Source organism: Nicotiana tabacum, chromosome 2 (assembly GCF_000715075.1).
Source record: "Nicotiana tabacum cultivar K326 chromosome 2, ASM71507v2, whole genome shotgun sequence".
Taxonomy (NCBI): Eukaryota; Viridiplantae; Streptophyta; class Magnoliopsida; order Solanales; family Solanaceae; genus Nicotiana; species Nicotiana tabacum.
Genome location: NC_134081.1, coordinates 26,670,448 through 26,688,644, shown reverse-complemented (window position 1 = coordinate 26,688,644; position 18,197 = coordinate 26,670,448). Strand labels below are relative to the sequence as shown.

Below are 18,197 nucleotides of genomic sequence, written 5' to 3'. Positions count from 1 at the left end.
TAAAATTAGGTCATGATAAATTTTCTCCATTTTCCCTCTCTTCGGCAAGTTCTCTCCCTTTTCCCTCTCTCTTCGGCAAGGTCTCCGTCTTCTCCGGTGACTCACCGCCATGGCTATATTTGTTCAGATTTCCGGCGACTCTGCTTCAAATTTTCTTCTTCTCCGGCGACTCTGCTTCAAATTTTCAAAAACTTAATTCGTAGCCATGGCTAGATCTCCCAAAAGAATCAAAAGAGCAAAGTTGTTGCTTTATATCCAATTGATTGATATAATATTCATTCTCACTGAACTCTTTTCTTTCTTTACCCCTGCCTTTAGCTACCCTCCCGATCTCCCAAAAACAAAATTATTTCTTCAATATTACCGGTTGCTTTATATATATAATTGTTATTAATTTTAATTATATTCACAAAGAGCGATGCCACCTATTGGGTATGAAATGCCGGAATTCTTCTTCACTCTTCTACTTCACTAGAATCCTATATATTTCGATAAGATAAGATTCAATTGTTTTTGCACTAATACCTTAGTTTGGAGTGCATTCGGAGTGTGCTTTTATTGTTGTTTGAATATAGTCGAATTGAATACAACGTAAAATAGTTAAGAATGAATATAGGTGAACTGAATACAATGTATACCGAATTGAATAGAGTTGTAAACACCTTATTTTTTGATTTTTTGTTGTTTGAATACAACTGAATTCAATATAATGAAATTCAATACAATGCAAAACAAATACATGTGAATTAAATACATTGTATACAATCGAATTGATACATGATGATTTATTGCGTTTTTCGTTATTAAACAGTTGTAATCCCTATTTTTTTTTTAGGCGTATTACCTCATTGTATTTACAAAATACAGTCGCGCGAATACATGAAATACATAATTAAACAGTTGTAATCCCTATTTTTTAGGCATATTAACTCACTGCATTTATAAATACAGTCGCGCAAATACATGGAATACAGCACAATAGCAACAAAATTGTAGCTAAGACCGGTAAATATGGATATTGTAGCTATAGCACGTTAATAACCACTTAACTATAGTAGTTTCTGAAAATTCCTCTTTTATTTTCCATTCCAAGTTAGTGTATAATAACAAGAATTACAAATTGTAGATTAGTTTAAGATAATAGTGTATAAAAAATTATATATAATCAGTGCACAAAACTAAAAAGATAAAACATCAAAGTACATTCAAACTCTTTCATAAAACTTTGGATGGTTCTGAAAACCATTCTCAGTAAAATTAACTATAATTCCCTTCCCCCCACCCCCACCCCCAAATGGTTCTGAAAACCATTCTCAGAGAATGTTTTTGATAGTTTTTATTTTCAAAGATCTAAAAATAATAGGCTGTTTAAATTTTCTAGCAGTTTTGAAATTGTTAGCTCAGAATTTCAACTGTTCCAATACAGAAGCACAACTTTTCCAAGAAATGAACACATTTAAGAGAATGATTCTGTGTTATAATGAACAGTGAGTGTACAACCTATAATATTGCTAGAATGTTGATGCCTTCTTATAGGAAGCAACTGCCTAAGAAATCCATGAAGTTGAAAATTGATGATTTACTCAAAAGTACAATTAAAAGGGTGCTATGCTCTTTGGTGTCATTCTTTCAACTTTTCCAACCCTGTGAGGAGGCCACACAACATGGGTGACCCTTCCACGAACCAAACCCAGAGGGATCTGAAACAGAAAGCATTCAAGTCAATGAGAACTAATCAAATAACCTAGTTAAAAAGTTAATTGCAAACACCAATATAGGCACGCTAAGAGTAGATTTTTTTCCTCGCTCTACAATGACTTCCATTTAGGAACCATTAAAATGTCACTATACACTAAAGGATTTGAAATGCACCTCAGAAGGTCTAGCAACAACAGGATCTAATCTATTTTCATTTAGAGAGTACTTATGCCAAAATGATTTCTAATTCTTTTGAAACAGTACTTCCCAACAGCTAATCTTTCCTAACATAGAAGACTGACACATATGTATTAAGTTAGTAAATTTACAAAGTTTATCGGATTCTTTGTGTGTTAAATTCCTATTCAATCAACAGATGAATATGGAGTAATATGTAACATACAGGACCAAAAGATCTCGAGTCCAAGCTCCAAGCATGATTGTCTCCTTCAACCCAACAATGTCCTTCAGGGATCAATACTGCATCATAATGAGGGGTACTGACCAAATCACCTGGTAAGGCTGTTATTCTCTTTATATGTTTCTCTTTATGATTAGCTGGAGAGCTGAAATGAACGTCAACCAAAAATCAGACTTGATGGGTTCAAAAATATAGCCAAAAATAAGAAAACACATTAAATAATATATGAGCAGGCATTTTCTCTGCTCTACCCTCAAAACAAGAGATGAAAGTATCGTAACAATAGATTTGCTACAAAATTTATCAAACACCCACCTGAATTAGAGAAAATACCATCTTAAAATATACTTTCTAATGACCTAATACTAAGAATTAACTATTGGTGTAAAAACAAATATCTCAAATCATTAATGGTTAGAAAAGACTCAGATAGGCTGTATAAGGACAGAATATGTTAAACAAGGGCAGATCCTTGCTGACCACTTTAAGTTTTCCTGGTCAAACAAGATCTAGCATACCCCACAAGTTAACAGTGGTCATCAACTTAAGTTGAATCAGCACACCTTGATAAGTCACCAAGAGAATCATATTTAAAGAAGAACAAACTGTGTTTAGAGGCCATTATACCATTACAAAGAAGGCAACTTCCTCCACAAACTAAATTTCAAATCAATTTCAGATAAAAACTTCTAGTAGTGTAGCAGACTTCCCTTTTCTTATCATTTGACCAGATTCAAAAGAGGCATGTGCTATTCACATGACTATGTACTTGGGTATACTAGACACTCAAAGGGCAGCTCGGTGCGAACTCCCGCTATACGCAGGGTTAGGGAAAGAGCTGGACCACATTGGGTCTATTGTATGCAACCTTATTTCTGCAAGAAGCTGTTTCCATTACGTATACTACTTTCCCAAAAAATAGGCAACTTTAAACAATCTTTTCCTCCAAACTTTGCTAGAATTCACGAATTAAAATTAGGAGAAGGCAATTTAAACAAACCCCTTTTAACTTTTTGTCCAGTACAAAGTATGAGCATGGAAAGATTCGCACCAACTAGATCATACAGGGGAAAATAACCTTCTTTGCAACAGTTTATGGGCCTTTATTGCAACGTATTCTTTCAAGAACGACGAATGATTCTTTCCACCAAAAACACATTGAAGATAAGAGAGATTCTGGTCTTTCATTGGATTTTCTCTTCACGAGAAGCTGTCCATAACTCAACGCATATGCATGTCTTTCCATGAAGAACTTGATCTGACTATTCACTTAATCTAATTACTCGGCTACAGATTTACGAGTATCAACTGACTTCCTATGGGATTTTTAGGAGAAGTTATTGGAAATTAATGAGACCATGAAAGAGTCTTGAACTATCAACACAGCCTATGGGGTGAGCAATTGGAAGTCCATCAGAGCATTATGGGAAGACTTTACAGCTAACACTGAATTTTGCCATGGGAATGGCAGAAAAATAGCATTTTGGTCTGATAAATAGATAGGGCATGAACCTTTAAGAGATAGGTTCCCTGAAATATTTAGGTTAGCACTTCTACCTAAGACAACAATCAGTGAAGTATGGAGCCAACATGGATGGAATCTCAATTTCAAGAGAACACTAAATGATTAGGAAATGGAGATAGTGACTGCATTCTATCTAACTATGGAGGGATTGAGAAGACCCGATGACAATGAGGATACCATGGTATGGAATGGTATGGGCAGCAAGGTATTCACAGTAAGAGATGCATATACTTATTTCTCCAATAATGGACAACAGAACATCGACTGGCCTTGGAAGCAAATTTGGAAGATCAAGATACCTTACAAGGTTAACTGCTTTACATGGCTAGTAGCAAGGAGGGCTTGTCTAACTCAGGATATTCTTCAGAGAAGGGGTATCCCATTAACCTCCAGATGCTTCCTCTGCTGCAAAGCTGAATTTGAAAACAATAGCTATCTCTTTCTCCATTGTGCTTTCACTTCCCAACTATGGAATCTATTTTTGGCCCCGGTAAATTTGAAATGGATAATGCCGGGAAACACATGTGATCTACTGAAAGCTTGGAACCATGCTAGTAAAATGGTCAATCAGAAGAAATTTTGGAGGATTATCCCAGCTTGCATTTGGTGGACCATATGGAAAGAAAGAAATAACAGATATTTTGAAGATAGGAGTAGCTCCATACAAGTAGTTAAAATGAATTGTATTTTAAATTTTCACTTTTGGTGTAAAGAGTTTTCTGTAGGAGATGCAGAATTTATTCTACAATTTTTGGAAGCCTTGTAAAGTTCACAAGGATAGTACCCTGTAAAAACTGTTGCCAGCATAATCTTTGTGTTGATGAATAAAACTTGTTACCATTCTCAAAAAAAAACTATGCCAAAACAAGCAACAAAAAATATGAGACTCTATTCTTTATCAGTGGAATATATTGTTACATCAAATATCTAAATCAGCAAAAGGATATAAAAAATTGAGTTCGGTTTTTATGTTGAACATTTAAACCACAACTATTTATTCCATGGTTCAGAATCTTCAGATGCAGTTAGAAACTCTTCCGATTAAAATATGGACTGAGTTTATTTCTTATTTCAACCTATATGCAAAATATATCTGCAAGACCACCAAAAATCGAACAATCAAACTTGAATAACCCATTTTGACTTCATCTCGAAAATACATAATCTAAGACTTCCTCTTCCCAAAGATTAGTGAATGAATAATCTTGAAACTAAAGAGCAGTCGAGTTAATTGAACTCAACATGACAACAAGCTTGCGGCAGCTTTTCAACAGTTACCTGAACACAACCACATCGCCAAGAGAGAACTTGAATTTTTCTAGGCAAAGCTTCTCCACTATAACAAAGTCACCTGCACCACAACGACTAATGCAGAAGTTTTCATCTTTATCCACAACAGGAAACATAAAGAATGTAAAAGAGAGGAAAAACAGTAGTTACGAGTCAAGGATCTCATGGAACTGTCATCGTGTGGATTAAATGTAGGAGACATTGAAATGCCACCAACAGGGACAATACTAGCATAACGATCAGATACAGTAAGTCCTATAAGCCCAAAGGTGAAATAATTCTTAGTTAGATTCAAGAGGAAGTTCACAGTTCCCATATTCGTGCTGCCTCAACCATCTGCATACATGTTCAAAACACAAAAAAGGAAAGTCAAAAATCACAGACGATTATAAGTGGCTTTCCAAATTAAAACAAAATAAGCCTAGAGGCCCTAGACGTGTTATTAATCCTACTTTGGAAAAGGATATATCGTTTTAACATCGTCAAAAAGGACTTCAATCAACTACTCCTCAGTCCCAAACTAGACAGGGTCGTCGATACATTTTTATGACGATGGTGTTCAGACCAGCTTGCGTGCACCTCGACTATTCCGCCGGATACCTGTTACCTCCCACCAGCACAGCATTGGGAAACACTGCCCACCAAGACTAGCTAAGGTAGATGAGAAGAAATCAACTAGTGCTTTTTGCCTCGGCTGGGATTTGAACACGAGACCTTATGTTCTCCTCCCACTTCATTCAGAGGCGGACGTAGCCTTTTGGTACTGGGTTCATGTGAACCCAGTAATTTTGACGTGAAACACAAAGTTGTACTATGTAAAAATCCACTAAATTATGACGAATAATAGAACGAATCCAAAACTTATACTCCCTCCGTTTCAAATTAGATGTGGTACTTTGCTTTTTAGTCTGTTCCAAAATAAATGACGTATTTCTAAATTTGGAAATAATTCAACTTTAAACTTTTCATTGAGAAGCTTTTATAACCACACAAATGTCATGGCCCCACAAAGCTTTTAAGACCACAAGTTTTAAAAGTCTTCTTCTTTTTCTTAAACTTCGTGTCGAGTCAAACTACCTAATCTAAATTGAAACGGAGGGAGTAATATATAATGGGGTTAATAATAAGAACTTCAAACATTAAACTCACAGAACTTTAATCTTGGATCCGCTTCTGACTTCATTAACCATTAGGCCACACCCTTGTGTGCGTGTAGATCAGCTATATAAATTACGTTTTGTTTAGAAAATCGGATTTTATTTATTTACCTACGTAATACACTAATCTACGTAACAATCGAAAGGAAAATAATAAGTCGTAGAAGCAAAATCTTGTAAAAATTATATACTATAGAACACTATATCAAACACAATACTGGATAAGTTTTCTTCCAGGAAAAGGAAGACCAAGAATTATAGTGCTTGAAAGAAGAAATAAGCATATCTACATTAATATATGGCAGCACTGCATTATGTGATAATGATATTATCTGTTTCAAACAAAAAAAAAAGGAAAGAAAAGAATATCTATAGTACGTAGGAAATGGAGTAGTCTAATGAAACTTCCTCTTCCATTGCTTAAAATTAGGGTTTTCACTATTAATATAGGCTCAACCCTCCTCTACCTTAATACTCTCTCATTTTATTCAACAGTCGCATACAAAACAATTAGTGTTAACAAAAACAAGAGGAAAAGAAAAAGAATATTTACGATAATTAGGGTCCAATAATCTAACTTGTCCAACAAAAAGGAATCTGTAGTGAGTATTTACAATGTACTAAGCATGAAATTTAATGCTAGGGAGATAATTAACCATTAGCAATTGAGTAAACTCATCAATTTTTTTTATTTTAGTATTTTTTAGAACTATTACGGCAAATATTTCATTAAACTTTCATTGTTACATGAATAAAGTGAATAGAGGAGAAGTAATACTTACCGATGATACAGAGCCACTAGTGAGGATAGAAAGAAGTAAAATCGAAAGGAAGGACCGGCAGCCGATGACGGCCGTCGATGACGACGACGAGTGGTGTTAGAAGGATAGAACAATGTGTGCTTATTTTGGACAATGCTAAATGGGTCTGCGAAAGCCAGCGTATTGGTTAGCTGGGCTTGTGTCAACAAACCCACGGCAAGTGCATAGACAGCCATTCTCGAAGATGCTATTTAGAGTTTAACTAGTATTTATTTTGTCCTGAAATTTTAAATTAAACAATTCAGGATATTTTTTTTCTGAAAATTAAACTAAAAAACTAAAATTCAGGGAACACACTGGCTAATTTCTAAAGAGCAGTCCTTTGAAGTGACTACCTAGTGTAATTTCACACAAACATATCCTCCACTAATCCAATCTACAATAAAGACCATAAAGAGAGAGATTTGCACAATAGGATTATTCGGTGTCATCTTTTAAATTTTGACCCCTGTAAAAATAAGTTTTAGAAAAATAGCCCTACTCTAGAACTTTGGAAAACCCTCCCGGCAATCCCTAGGATTTTTCATATGTCGATAATCGGGATTTGCCACAAAACATGACAATCGCCAAAACTCTTCATATGATGATCATAGGGAATTACTACAAAATATGACAATGGCCAAAAAAAATTATATAGTGAGAGAATTTATCAAAAAATCTGATGGATCGCCAGGATTTTTCAGCATTGCGGTTAAAAATCTTGATGATCGCAATAACTATTTTTTAAGAAAATTTCTGGCGATCGCCCGGAGGCTTAACAACACTTTGGCCGGAGACTACTTTTTCAAGATTTTTCTTAGTGAGGTTAAAATTTAAACGATGGTCCTAAAAAAGGTCCACCCAACATAACTTCTTGAAAAAGGTATAAAAAGGCGAGTAAATAGGGGGATAACGGAAGATAAAAGGAGGGAAATTTTTTTAGTGAAATTGAAGCTATGCGCTTAAATGATTTTCCATGAAAGATTGCGACCATTAGATTGCAACTCCAACCACGCTTCTAACTGGTGACGTATTCAAATGCGAGCTTACGGGTTACTAAATATGTGTAAAACTAAATATAGATAGGGTTGAATATATATATTTTATAACCCATTATTTCAAATCAGAATTCATATTGTGTAAATTTTAGATCTATGATTGTCTAATAGCTCAACTACCAAATACAAATTTTATTTTATAGTGTTACTTCAAGTGTGATGATATTTTTTAAGACTAACTATGTCTTTTGTTACATTTCAAATTCTTAATTTAAATGTTTCACCGTATCTTAAATAATGTATTTATTTTGATATTTATTGCTAAAATTTACATAAGTTAAACTGGGTATAGTTGATTGGAAATTGAAACGGACGCATTACACTGGATACTTAGTATGAATCAGAAATCATTAGTTGAGGACAAGCTCTAAGCATCATTCATCGATTGTCACAAGCGGGCTCTAAGCATGCATCATTCATTAATTATCCAATGCCATTATCTAATCTACGATATGAAAAAGAAAAAAATGGACTAAGTTGTTAGCGTCTAATTCCAATTATAAGATCATTGTTCTTGACTTAATAATGTTGACAATGGCCCATTGCGAACAATTATTAAGTTAGTTTAAAATCTTGTTCGGCTCGGAGCGGTCACTTGAATCGAAAATCGATTTACATCAAAAAACCAAATCTAACTTTTGTTCATCACCTTCAACCCTTGTATACGGGTAAAATCGGGGAGAATGCATACCCCAATTTTCCGGCTAAGAAGACGGAAGGAGGGCACGGGCACACGAGGTTGAAATCGAGGCTGGGAGCCTTTCGTACCGAGACCCATGAAAGATGAACAATGGGCTCATCGTCGGGCGTGATAAGGCAACGCTCCCCGGACCCGAAACGAGCTCTAGGACCTCGGGAGATATGGCAAACAGTTACACACGACTAACTGAGGGTCGTGATATCCGTACCTAACCGGATATCACGGCACTGATCTCGCCCGATGTCGGTTACATATCAGTAATTAGCGATAAAGGGAGATTTTTATCCTTTTTAAACTTGTACTAGGGATGAAATTCTCATACTATATAAAGAGGAAGTTTTTCTTTGATAACACACACTGTAACACGCATACCAAGGCAATACAAATTCATTTTTATGCTTTCTAGCTATTGCAAAGTTCTTACTTTACTGTTGTTCTTCATTCACAATTGGCTTCGAAAGTACTACAAAATTTAATTGCCCCAGAACCCCTTCAATTCCCTTCGTCCAGCTTCATCGCCGGCACCTCATTTTTCCTTTTCTTCCCCAATCATCTAAATTAGTTCCTTTAGTTACCATATTTTATTTGTCTTCCTTTTTCTTTCTTACTTTATTTCCTTAATTATCTCCCCACCAAATATGTAAAGAAGTTGCTATTGATCTTAATACGGCCGAGATTTTTGTGGTAATTTTAGTCCAATTGATATTATTCTGTAAGATTTATGTGTTCTTCCTTCCATTAGATGAATCTAGACAATTGTTGAGGTAAGGGCTTCATATATTCTTCTGTTTTTCTTTCTATTGATTTGATGTTAATTGTGGAAGTTTATTGTATAATCTTAGAGATTTGACTGTTACAATTAATCGCCAGACTTTTCTTCTATTTTTCAATACTCAAATCTCGCCCCAATCCCCAAATTCCTTGTTAACAGAAATTTCGTTTTTAAATTCTATATCTTTCTTATTTCGATACGCGGTTTTGTGATTCTTTCCATTCAAGTAGCAGGCCCTAAGTCTAATTCGCTACTATAAATACCACTAGTTCTATACATTAGAGGGGGGCTTCAGAATTACTTCCGACAACTGTTATTCACAACCATAATAACATCCTTATCGAGATTCGTTTCACGAGATGCTTTTCTATTCTTGCTATGTCAGCTGTAAGTCGAGGCAAACTTTGTTTCTTTTCATTTCTCTCGATATTTGGATTCTTTCTTGTTGTTGTTGTTCCAAGTTCATCGCTATAATCGTTGGGTTTATTCTACTGTCAAAACTCTGTTCGCGGGCTATTTATTTGGATTTTTGGTTTTCTTATTAATTCGGTACTCCGTCACTGGTTAGTTCCCTGAACGACGCATTTCGATCCCTTTTTGTGCTAGTTGTTGTTCGAATAGACTAGTTCTCCTCTTTAATTTTTCTTTTTTCTTTTACACTATTTGTGCGTTTTGTATACTCTTGGCCATGCTGAGTGCCATGCGGCACTCTGTTGAGAGCATGCCAAGTTAAATGCCCAGGTACGACTCTAATCTTCATATGTGATGCAATCTCCATCCCTTTTGAGCTCTAATATATAACTAAAATATGTCTGTAGGAAATACTAACCCATAACCCATATGTGACTGTGTTAATCCATGTTTGCATGTAGCTCTTTTTGTGATTTCCTAGAGAATTAGCAGCTGTCATGTTTAGGATTAAGATATCACATTAATATATGCAGTACCAACTGATCTATAAGGCTATAGGAATCAGTTCACGAATTCTTCCTAAAGGGCTTTAAGTGATATTTGTGTGTTTCTCGATCTTTATTGTTTGCACATATTTGAACGTATCACATAGGTATCATGCCATTAGGTATATTTTCTAAGTTAATGAAAGACAATATTTGAATCGTTAAAATTTCAATCCCTTAACCTTAAAGTTGTTTGCTGGTATTATGTGTTTAAAACTACCTTGCCTAATTCAATGTACTTGTTTCGCCACTTAGACACCATGTTTAGGATTAAATGGCCTAATATACTACGGGTCCACTTGAGGATAGTATACCGGAAGATTAATAATGATATTCGCTTGCTTTGTTGGCTATAATATTACTGTCGGAATATATTTAACCACCTAGTTATGATGCCTATATGATACATTAGAAAACTTGTAATCTGAGGGTCTTGCGTCCATATTGGCTGGTTCTTTGTTCACTTGGACTGCTAAGACATGATCTAAACTTGTAGAAGGCATCCCCCTTAGAAGTAAGTGTTCATTATATCTTTCTTTAGCCGAGGACTTTGGCTTAATTCTACATTTGTACAGAGATTTTTCTCCGACCCATAAAGACTCACTCACAGCCTAGTTCTTGCAATATTAATGGAAACGTCATGAACCTGCTCTAGATTTCGTGTCCTAACTTGTCTGTTCGAATTTAAACTTGGTACTGTAATCCATGATGTATTCTTGACTTCTCCGTGGAGTGTTTGATCACATAGATATCATACTCTTGGGATGTATTAGTTCCCTGTAAGATCAGCAAAATTTTCCTCATATTGTCACGCCTCCTTTTTTCCGAGGGATAGGGAGTTTTTCCAATTAAAGTGACATTATTCGAAATGAGATTATTTATTTAATTAGAGTCGCCAATTGGAATAATATTATGGTGTCCCAAGTCACCGGTTTATTTTAAATCTCAAATCGAGGAAATTTGACTCTGTTTTAAAGTCTGCGAACACAGAAGACCGGGTAAGTAATTCTGTTAACTTGGGAGAAGGTGTTAGGCACTCTCAAGTTCCGTGGTTTTAGCACGGTCGCTTTAATCATACTTGGATTAATTAAATTGTTTAATTACTCATTTTTAGAACCTATGTACGTTTACCTTTTTACCGCTTTTAATTATGGTGTTTTATGGATTTATCTTTGAAACGGATAACTAGTGCGTAAATCCGTTTTATTTAGCGCGCTAAAAATCATGTCACACGTACGTGCACACAATTTATCACACTTTATTAATTATTAGGATTGTTTTTGGTCAAAGTCGCGCGAACGCGTACCTTAATTTAATTTTGAGATCATAATTATGCCACGCGAACGTATACATAATCACGAAAATTGATTGAATTAAGAATGTGCCTAAAGCATGCTAATGATTATTTATGAATTGTTTAAATAATTTCCTAAGAGTTAAGATTGAATGTGAAAGGCCATAGATTATGGAATTTAATGTGGATAAGGAACAGATTTTACCAAAAGGAACTAAGGAAATTAGCCAAAGTCTACTGACTCTGAAGTTTTATGAATTGGGCCAAAATATCCCAAATTCCCAATATTCAAACATTGGCTATTTAAACAAATTGCACTTATTAACACAGCGTAGAGGTATATATGCAACTCGGTCCATTAAATTTTCCTAACTCCTTTCGTGTTCAAATTTGTGGTACTGACTCATCGTTTTCAAACAACAGCAATGTCAAAATCATAGGCCCCTTTTAGTTCAGTAGAATGTTTACAAATTTAAGAACAAAATAAGACACTCTAATGAATGGAGCTTAATTAATAGGAATCAAATCATTTACAGAGCCACTGTGGCAATAATTCGAGTGATTATCACAATGGCATTCATATTACAATGACTATTTTCAAATCCCAGCTTTCAACACCAAATTATTGCTACAATTTCCAGTAAACTCACAAATCAACATGTGCTTCGACGGAAACTTCACTAAATAATAGAATTACAGAAGAGAAAGAGCTAGGCAGATCTGCCGAAATTAAACAAGGATTCGACCAATTCTCAACTAGAAAAAAAATGTAATTAAACTTATATGATTAGATAACCCAACGCAGCATTCTTAGCAGCAAAGTAGGGACCGAATTAATTCAAATATGCATCATGTTTCATGAGAATAACACAAAATCAGAAATCGAGCAGATCTTCAAAGCTAAGCAGGAACTCAATTGTTTAATCATGTACTAAAAGCATAATACAGAGAAGTTTCAAACTAACCTGGTTGAACAAAGAAAAACTTGAATAAACCGACTAAAGTCAGAAGCAAACCCAAACGGAGCTCAGCAATTCCAGAAGCAGTAAAAATCAGCGGAATCGAACAGTGATTTGAGTTTAAATCAACCTCTCAGCTTCGAAACAAACTCTACAGTTCCATCAAGCTCTGAAATCCCCAGAAAATGTGGGGGGGGGAAAAGATTTGAGACTGAAAATCAGCTTCGTAACTTTCAAATTTTAGCTCTGAATTCTGTAATTTCCACTTGTTACTAGAGGCTTCAGCGTGTGGGAAAGGGAGGAATGTGTATGAGTGAGAAAAACGAATGTGTGTAGATCGGATGAGAGTGAGAGATGAGTGAGATCGGATGGGATTTTTTCTGAGGCGGCTAGGGTTTTTCTTGGAGCCCGTTTGGATCGGATATTGTAACTAGCCTATAAGCTTCTAATGGTTAAGCGGTTAAACTAATTTTTAAAATAATATTTAATTGGTCGGATAAAAGTGTTGAAAGTGATAATAAGGAGTTAATGTGTTTGATTAAAAATTGTTGATAAGCTATTCTTTTGTTAAAATGACTAAAATACCTTTAAATTTTTTTCAAAAGATTATAAATTAAAAAAAAATTGTAAAGAAAAGAATTAATAACAAATATGGAAGGAAGAGAAATCCAAGAAATTTATTTTGGGAAAAATTATTTTGTGAATTAGAAAATATTATTACGGATAAACTAGTAAAAGTGTCGGTCAAACTAAAAGTGCTTATAAACTGAAAAGTATAAGTTGGGGTGACCAGCTTATGACTTATAAGAAATTTATAAGCACTTTGAATGTTTACCAAATACTTATAAGCAAAATGTGTTTATAAGTCAGTTTGACCAGGTTATAATCTTAGTCAAACACCGTCAAAGCAAACGGGTGGTCTCTCTCTCTTCTGTGTGTGAGGAAAGGGTTTTGGGAGTTTAAGGGGAAAAAACGACGTAGCTTTGGTGTCCAGCTACGTCGTTTTGGGTGAAAAAGGGAGGCTGGACCGGGTATTGGGCTGGGCAGGCGCGGATTTGAGGATATTGGGCCACTGAGATGGCTTTGGGTCCAAATTCAAATGAAGCTGATGGCCTTCTCTTTTCTTTCCCTTAAATTTTGCAATGTTAGCCATTCTAATTAACATAACACTTGGAAATTAATTTGCAAAATTAACCCCTTATTTGAAACATCTACTTAAGCTAATTAATTTGTGGATTCCAAATTTAAACTAATTAATTGAACCTAAAAAATGTAAAATAAAACTAAGAAAGATTATGTGCATTTTTTTAATAATTTTTATATTTTAATAATACTTTTAGCACATGGTTAAATCCTAACATGCAATTAAAAATCTATGCTGAACGAAATGAAATATATAAAAATATTTTTTGGTAATTTTCATGATTTAAGATATTAAATAATGCACAAAATGTAGCTAAATGCAAACAAACAATTAAAACGAAATTCCTAGAAATTCTATAAAAAATCAAAACAATTAGAAAGTTTATTTTTTGTGAATTTTGTAGGAGAATTTTCGTAGGGCAAAAATTACGTGTGATGCTCAAACATTAAGTGGTTGAGCCTTAGATTTGGCTACGTTATATTTCCTTTGTTTCTAATGTGATTTGGAGTGCAAGAGGATCTTCGGTTGGAACCCATGAAAGTCTGGAGCGCGTCTTAGTATACTTTCTTGTTATTACCATTGTATTTTGCTTTTGGCCTGTAAAACTCTAAACAATAGTCAATTGTTGTGTTGCTAGGAATGGGAGTAATTAATTACTTATAAGACCCAACAACTGTGTGCTTGACTCGCTTCATGTATTTATGTACTTAGTTAACTTAATCACATGCTATTTCGGCTTAGTTAAGGTACTGTAACATTCCCACACCTCTTCTTGCTTTGTGCTAGTTGTTTAATGAGTAAAATTTATGACTCTCACGATGTATTAACTTCTCTGAATATGGTTTGAAGCATATATTTTGAGCCTATAATAGTTATATGAATATGCTGCCTATTATATACTTTAACCTACTTGAAATAATATTTTTATACAACTTATTTTCCTAACTCTTCGTTTTTGTCCCTTACATACTTGTTCAAAGTTTAGTCTATACGTATTTTAAACATTAGTTTCAGAATATTTAGAATATTTCAAGATCTCATTATTAGCTTAACTTAATTCAGAGGCATATTTGAGTTGGCTTTTATTTTATTATTTGCTACTTGTTTAAGTCCTTCTGTGCTCATCTTATTTGATGCTTAGCTAAATCAGAGATAGAAACCTAAGTATTTTTCTTAAGTCTAGAACCCACCCTTTAGAGTAGTGTCTAATGCCTCCTGGACTATAGGAAGGGACGAGTAGTTATTTTAAGACGCGATTACCAATAGCAAACTCTTGAGTCATAATTAATTGTCTCATTCAACCCATCCGAACACATCCCGCATTTATATCATACTCATCATATAGTCATTCAACCGCTCATCGAGCCACAAATTCCACTCATAAGGATACTTTCGAACACATAAGTCCAAACGCACAAGTTTTCAAAACCAAAACTACCGAGCTTAAGCTGCGGTCTAACCCTGGCCTCAAGTCCTTCATACCGGCCATTCACCAAAACACAGAATACTCATCTCGAACCTCATTCATAGAATCACAAGCCGACGATGCACAGACGATACCGAGCGTTCACACGTGCACACGAATGCGTGGAAGGGATTCAAAGAGTCATATTTCAAGCTGAATCAATATCGCACAATAGAATACAAGAAAGTGAAATTTTCTAAGGGTTCGGCAGCCTCTCGAAGATAAGTACATACGTCGCCATACCGATCCGCAAGACTCTACTAAACATGCTCATGACTCGTGAGACCTATGTAACCTAGGCTCTGATACCAACTTGTCACAACCCAAAATCCTAACTTATCGTAATGACGCCTATCTCAATATTAGGCAAGCCGATAACCTCAATAAATCACAATAATCTCTTAAGTTTGAAAATAAAATATTTGAATTCCATAGAAAATCTCACAATTTCAGATACAAAACACTCCCAAAACCCGGTGTCACTGAGTACATGAGCATCAAAATAATAATAACGTATGACTGATAAACACACTGTCTGAAAATATGGAACAGTAAAATAACCAAAAGGAAAGAGAGTCAAGCTCTGCGGACACCAAGCAACTACCTTGATAGTCTCTAATAGAATAAACTCTGAAATCTAGCAGCCGCCGTATCCGGGAGCACCTGGATCTGTACACGAGGTGTAGAGTGTAGTATGGGTACAACCAACTCAATAAGTAACAAGACTAACCTCTCGACTGAAATTAGTGACGAGCTCAACATGTACGGTCTAGTGTAAAAATAACAGTACAAAAATGTAGGCATACTTTCAAGTTTAACATTTAAACTTAGTACAATTAAAATAGATCAATTATGAATGATATGAGATTTATGACATCTCTATGTCTACATGCCAATGTGCATACTGTATATGATGCACCTCAGTGAAAACCTCATGTACTCAAATCTCAAAATACTCAATCACCCAGTACTGTATATGGCCAATCCAGCCCAAGGAAGATCCATCTCATATGTATATATATATATATATACACACACACACATCAACTGACAGCCAGTCACTTAGTACTGTATAAGGCCAATCCAGCCCACGGGAAGATCCATTCTCGAATATCAATGATTCAGACAAGATCCATGTCTAAGAAAAATCTATCCCTCAATATCAATATTTCGGGCAAGATCCATGCCCACAGAAGATCCATCTCTCAATATATATATATATATATATATATATATATATATATATATATATATATATATATATATATATATATATATATATATATATATATATATATATATATATATATATATATATATATATATATATATATATATATATATATATATATATATATATATATATATATATATATATATATATATATATATATATATATATATATATATATATATATATATATATAGCCAGATCCAGGCATAAATAAATAAACATAACTATCACTCGATCCCATAAATATCACTCAAAATCTCCAGTCTCTCAGGCTCTCAATGACATGAAATAATCAACCCAACATGACTGAGATATGATATGTAAGACAGATGTGACTGAGTACAAAATTATAAATTTAAACAAATAGTTCCACATCAATACGACCCATGTGGGTCCCAAAATATATCAGCATGTATCCTGAACATGATCTTTAATATGAGACTCAGCTCAATATCATCTTTTATATATAATATGCGCTCACTGTGGGGGGTGCAGACTCCGGAGGGGATCCTTCATCCCAAGCGCTATAATAGCCAGATCCAGGCATAAATAAATAAACATGATGCGGCATACAACCCGATTCCATAAATATCACTCAAAATCTCCAGTCTCTCGAGCTCTCAATGACATGAAAAAATCAACCTGACATGATGATATGATGTATCAATAAATGACAACAGAGACTGAGATATGATATACAAGACAGATGTGACTGAGTACAAAATTATAAATTTAAACAAATAGTTCCATAGCAATACGACCCATGTAGGTCCCAAAATATATCGGCGGGCAGCCTGAACATGATCTTTAATATGAGACTCAACTCAATTTCCTCTAACACGTGGAGGATATATGGCTAATGACATGATTATTTGATTATGCAACTCCACAGAATCAATTAAGTTACAATTTCTATGGTGCACGCCCACACGCCCATCACCTAGCATGTGCGTCACCTCCATACAATTCACATAATACACAATTCGGGGATTTATACCCTCACAACTAAGTTTAGAAGTGTTACTTACCTCAATCTGAGCAATTCTTTATTCCAATAAACTCTTCCTCGTGATTCGGCCTCTGAACGCCTTGAATCTTAGTCAAAATATTTCGATATAATCAACAAGAGGTATAGGAATCAATTTCATATGAAAATGCTAAATTTCACAATATAAATCCAAAATTAATTCAAACTTTAATAGTGGGGCACACGTCTCAGAACCCGATAAAAGTTATAAAATATGAACGCCTATTCAACCACGAGTCCAACCATACTAATTTTACTCAAATCCGACTCTGAATCGATGTTCAAATATCAAAAATTCATTTTATGGAATTGTAGAAAATTCCTCCGATTTCTCTTAAAAATCAATAATATAACGCCGAAAGTGAAGATTAATTCATGAAATATAATCACAAGGGAGTCAAGAACACTTACCCTAAGTTGTGTGCTGAAACTTGCCTCTGAAAAATGCCCAAACCTAGCTCCCCAACTCTGTTTTCGTTACAAATGGCAAAAACCTCCCGTTTATAGGGATTTTAATGTTCGTGCACCACAGGTGGCATGGGGCGCTGCCTGTGGCACTCCGTTTCCAGAACTTCAGAAGTACCAGCGCCCCACACTACCCTGGACGCTGACGACGACGGAAAATATTTCCCGACACGGAAATGGGCATAACTCTCTCATACGATGTCCGAATTCGATAATTCTTTTTGCTATGGCT

The 18,197-nt window shown here is 34.9% G+C and overlaps 1 protein-coding gene across 1 annotated transcript; it reads right to left on the bottom strand.

Annotated features, from left to right (window-relative positions):
- Positions 1–1,373: 1,373 nt before the first annotated feature.
- On the bottom strand, positions 1,374–13,077 carry LOC107798676 (uncharacterized). Its single transcript, XM_016621693.2, has 5 exons — positions 12,637–13,077; positions 5,085–5,270; positions 4,923–4,995; positions 2,102–2,264; positions 1,374–1,700 (listed from the first exon to the last, which is right to left on the bottom strand). The coding sequence occupies exons 2-5, from the start codon at positions 5,248–5,250 to the stop codon at positions 1,596–1,598; spliced, it is 507 nt and encodes a 168-aa protein (XP_016477179.1). The 5' UTR covers positions 5,251–5,270; positions 12,637–13,077; the 3' UTR covers positions 1,374–1,595.
- Positions 13,078–18,197: the final 5,120 nt, after the last annotated feature.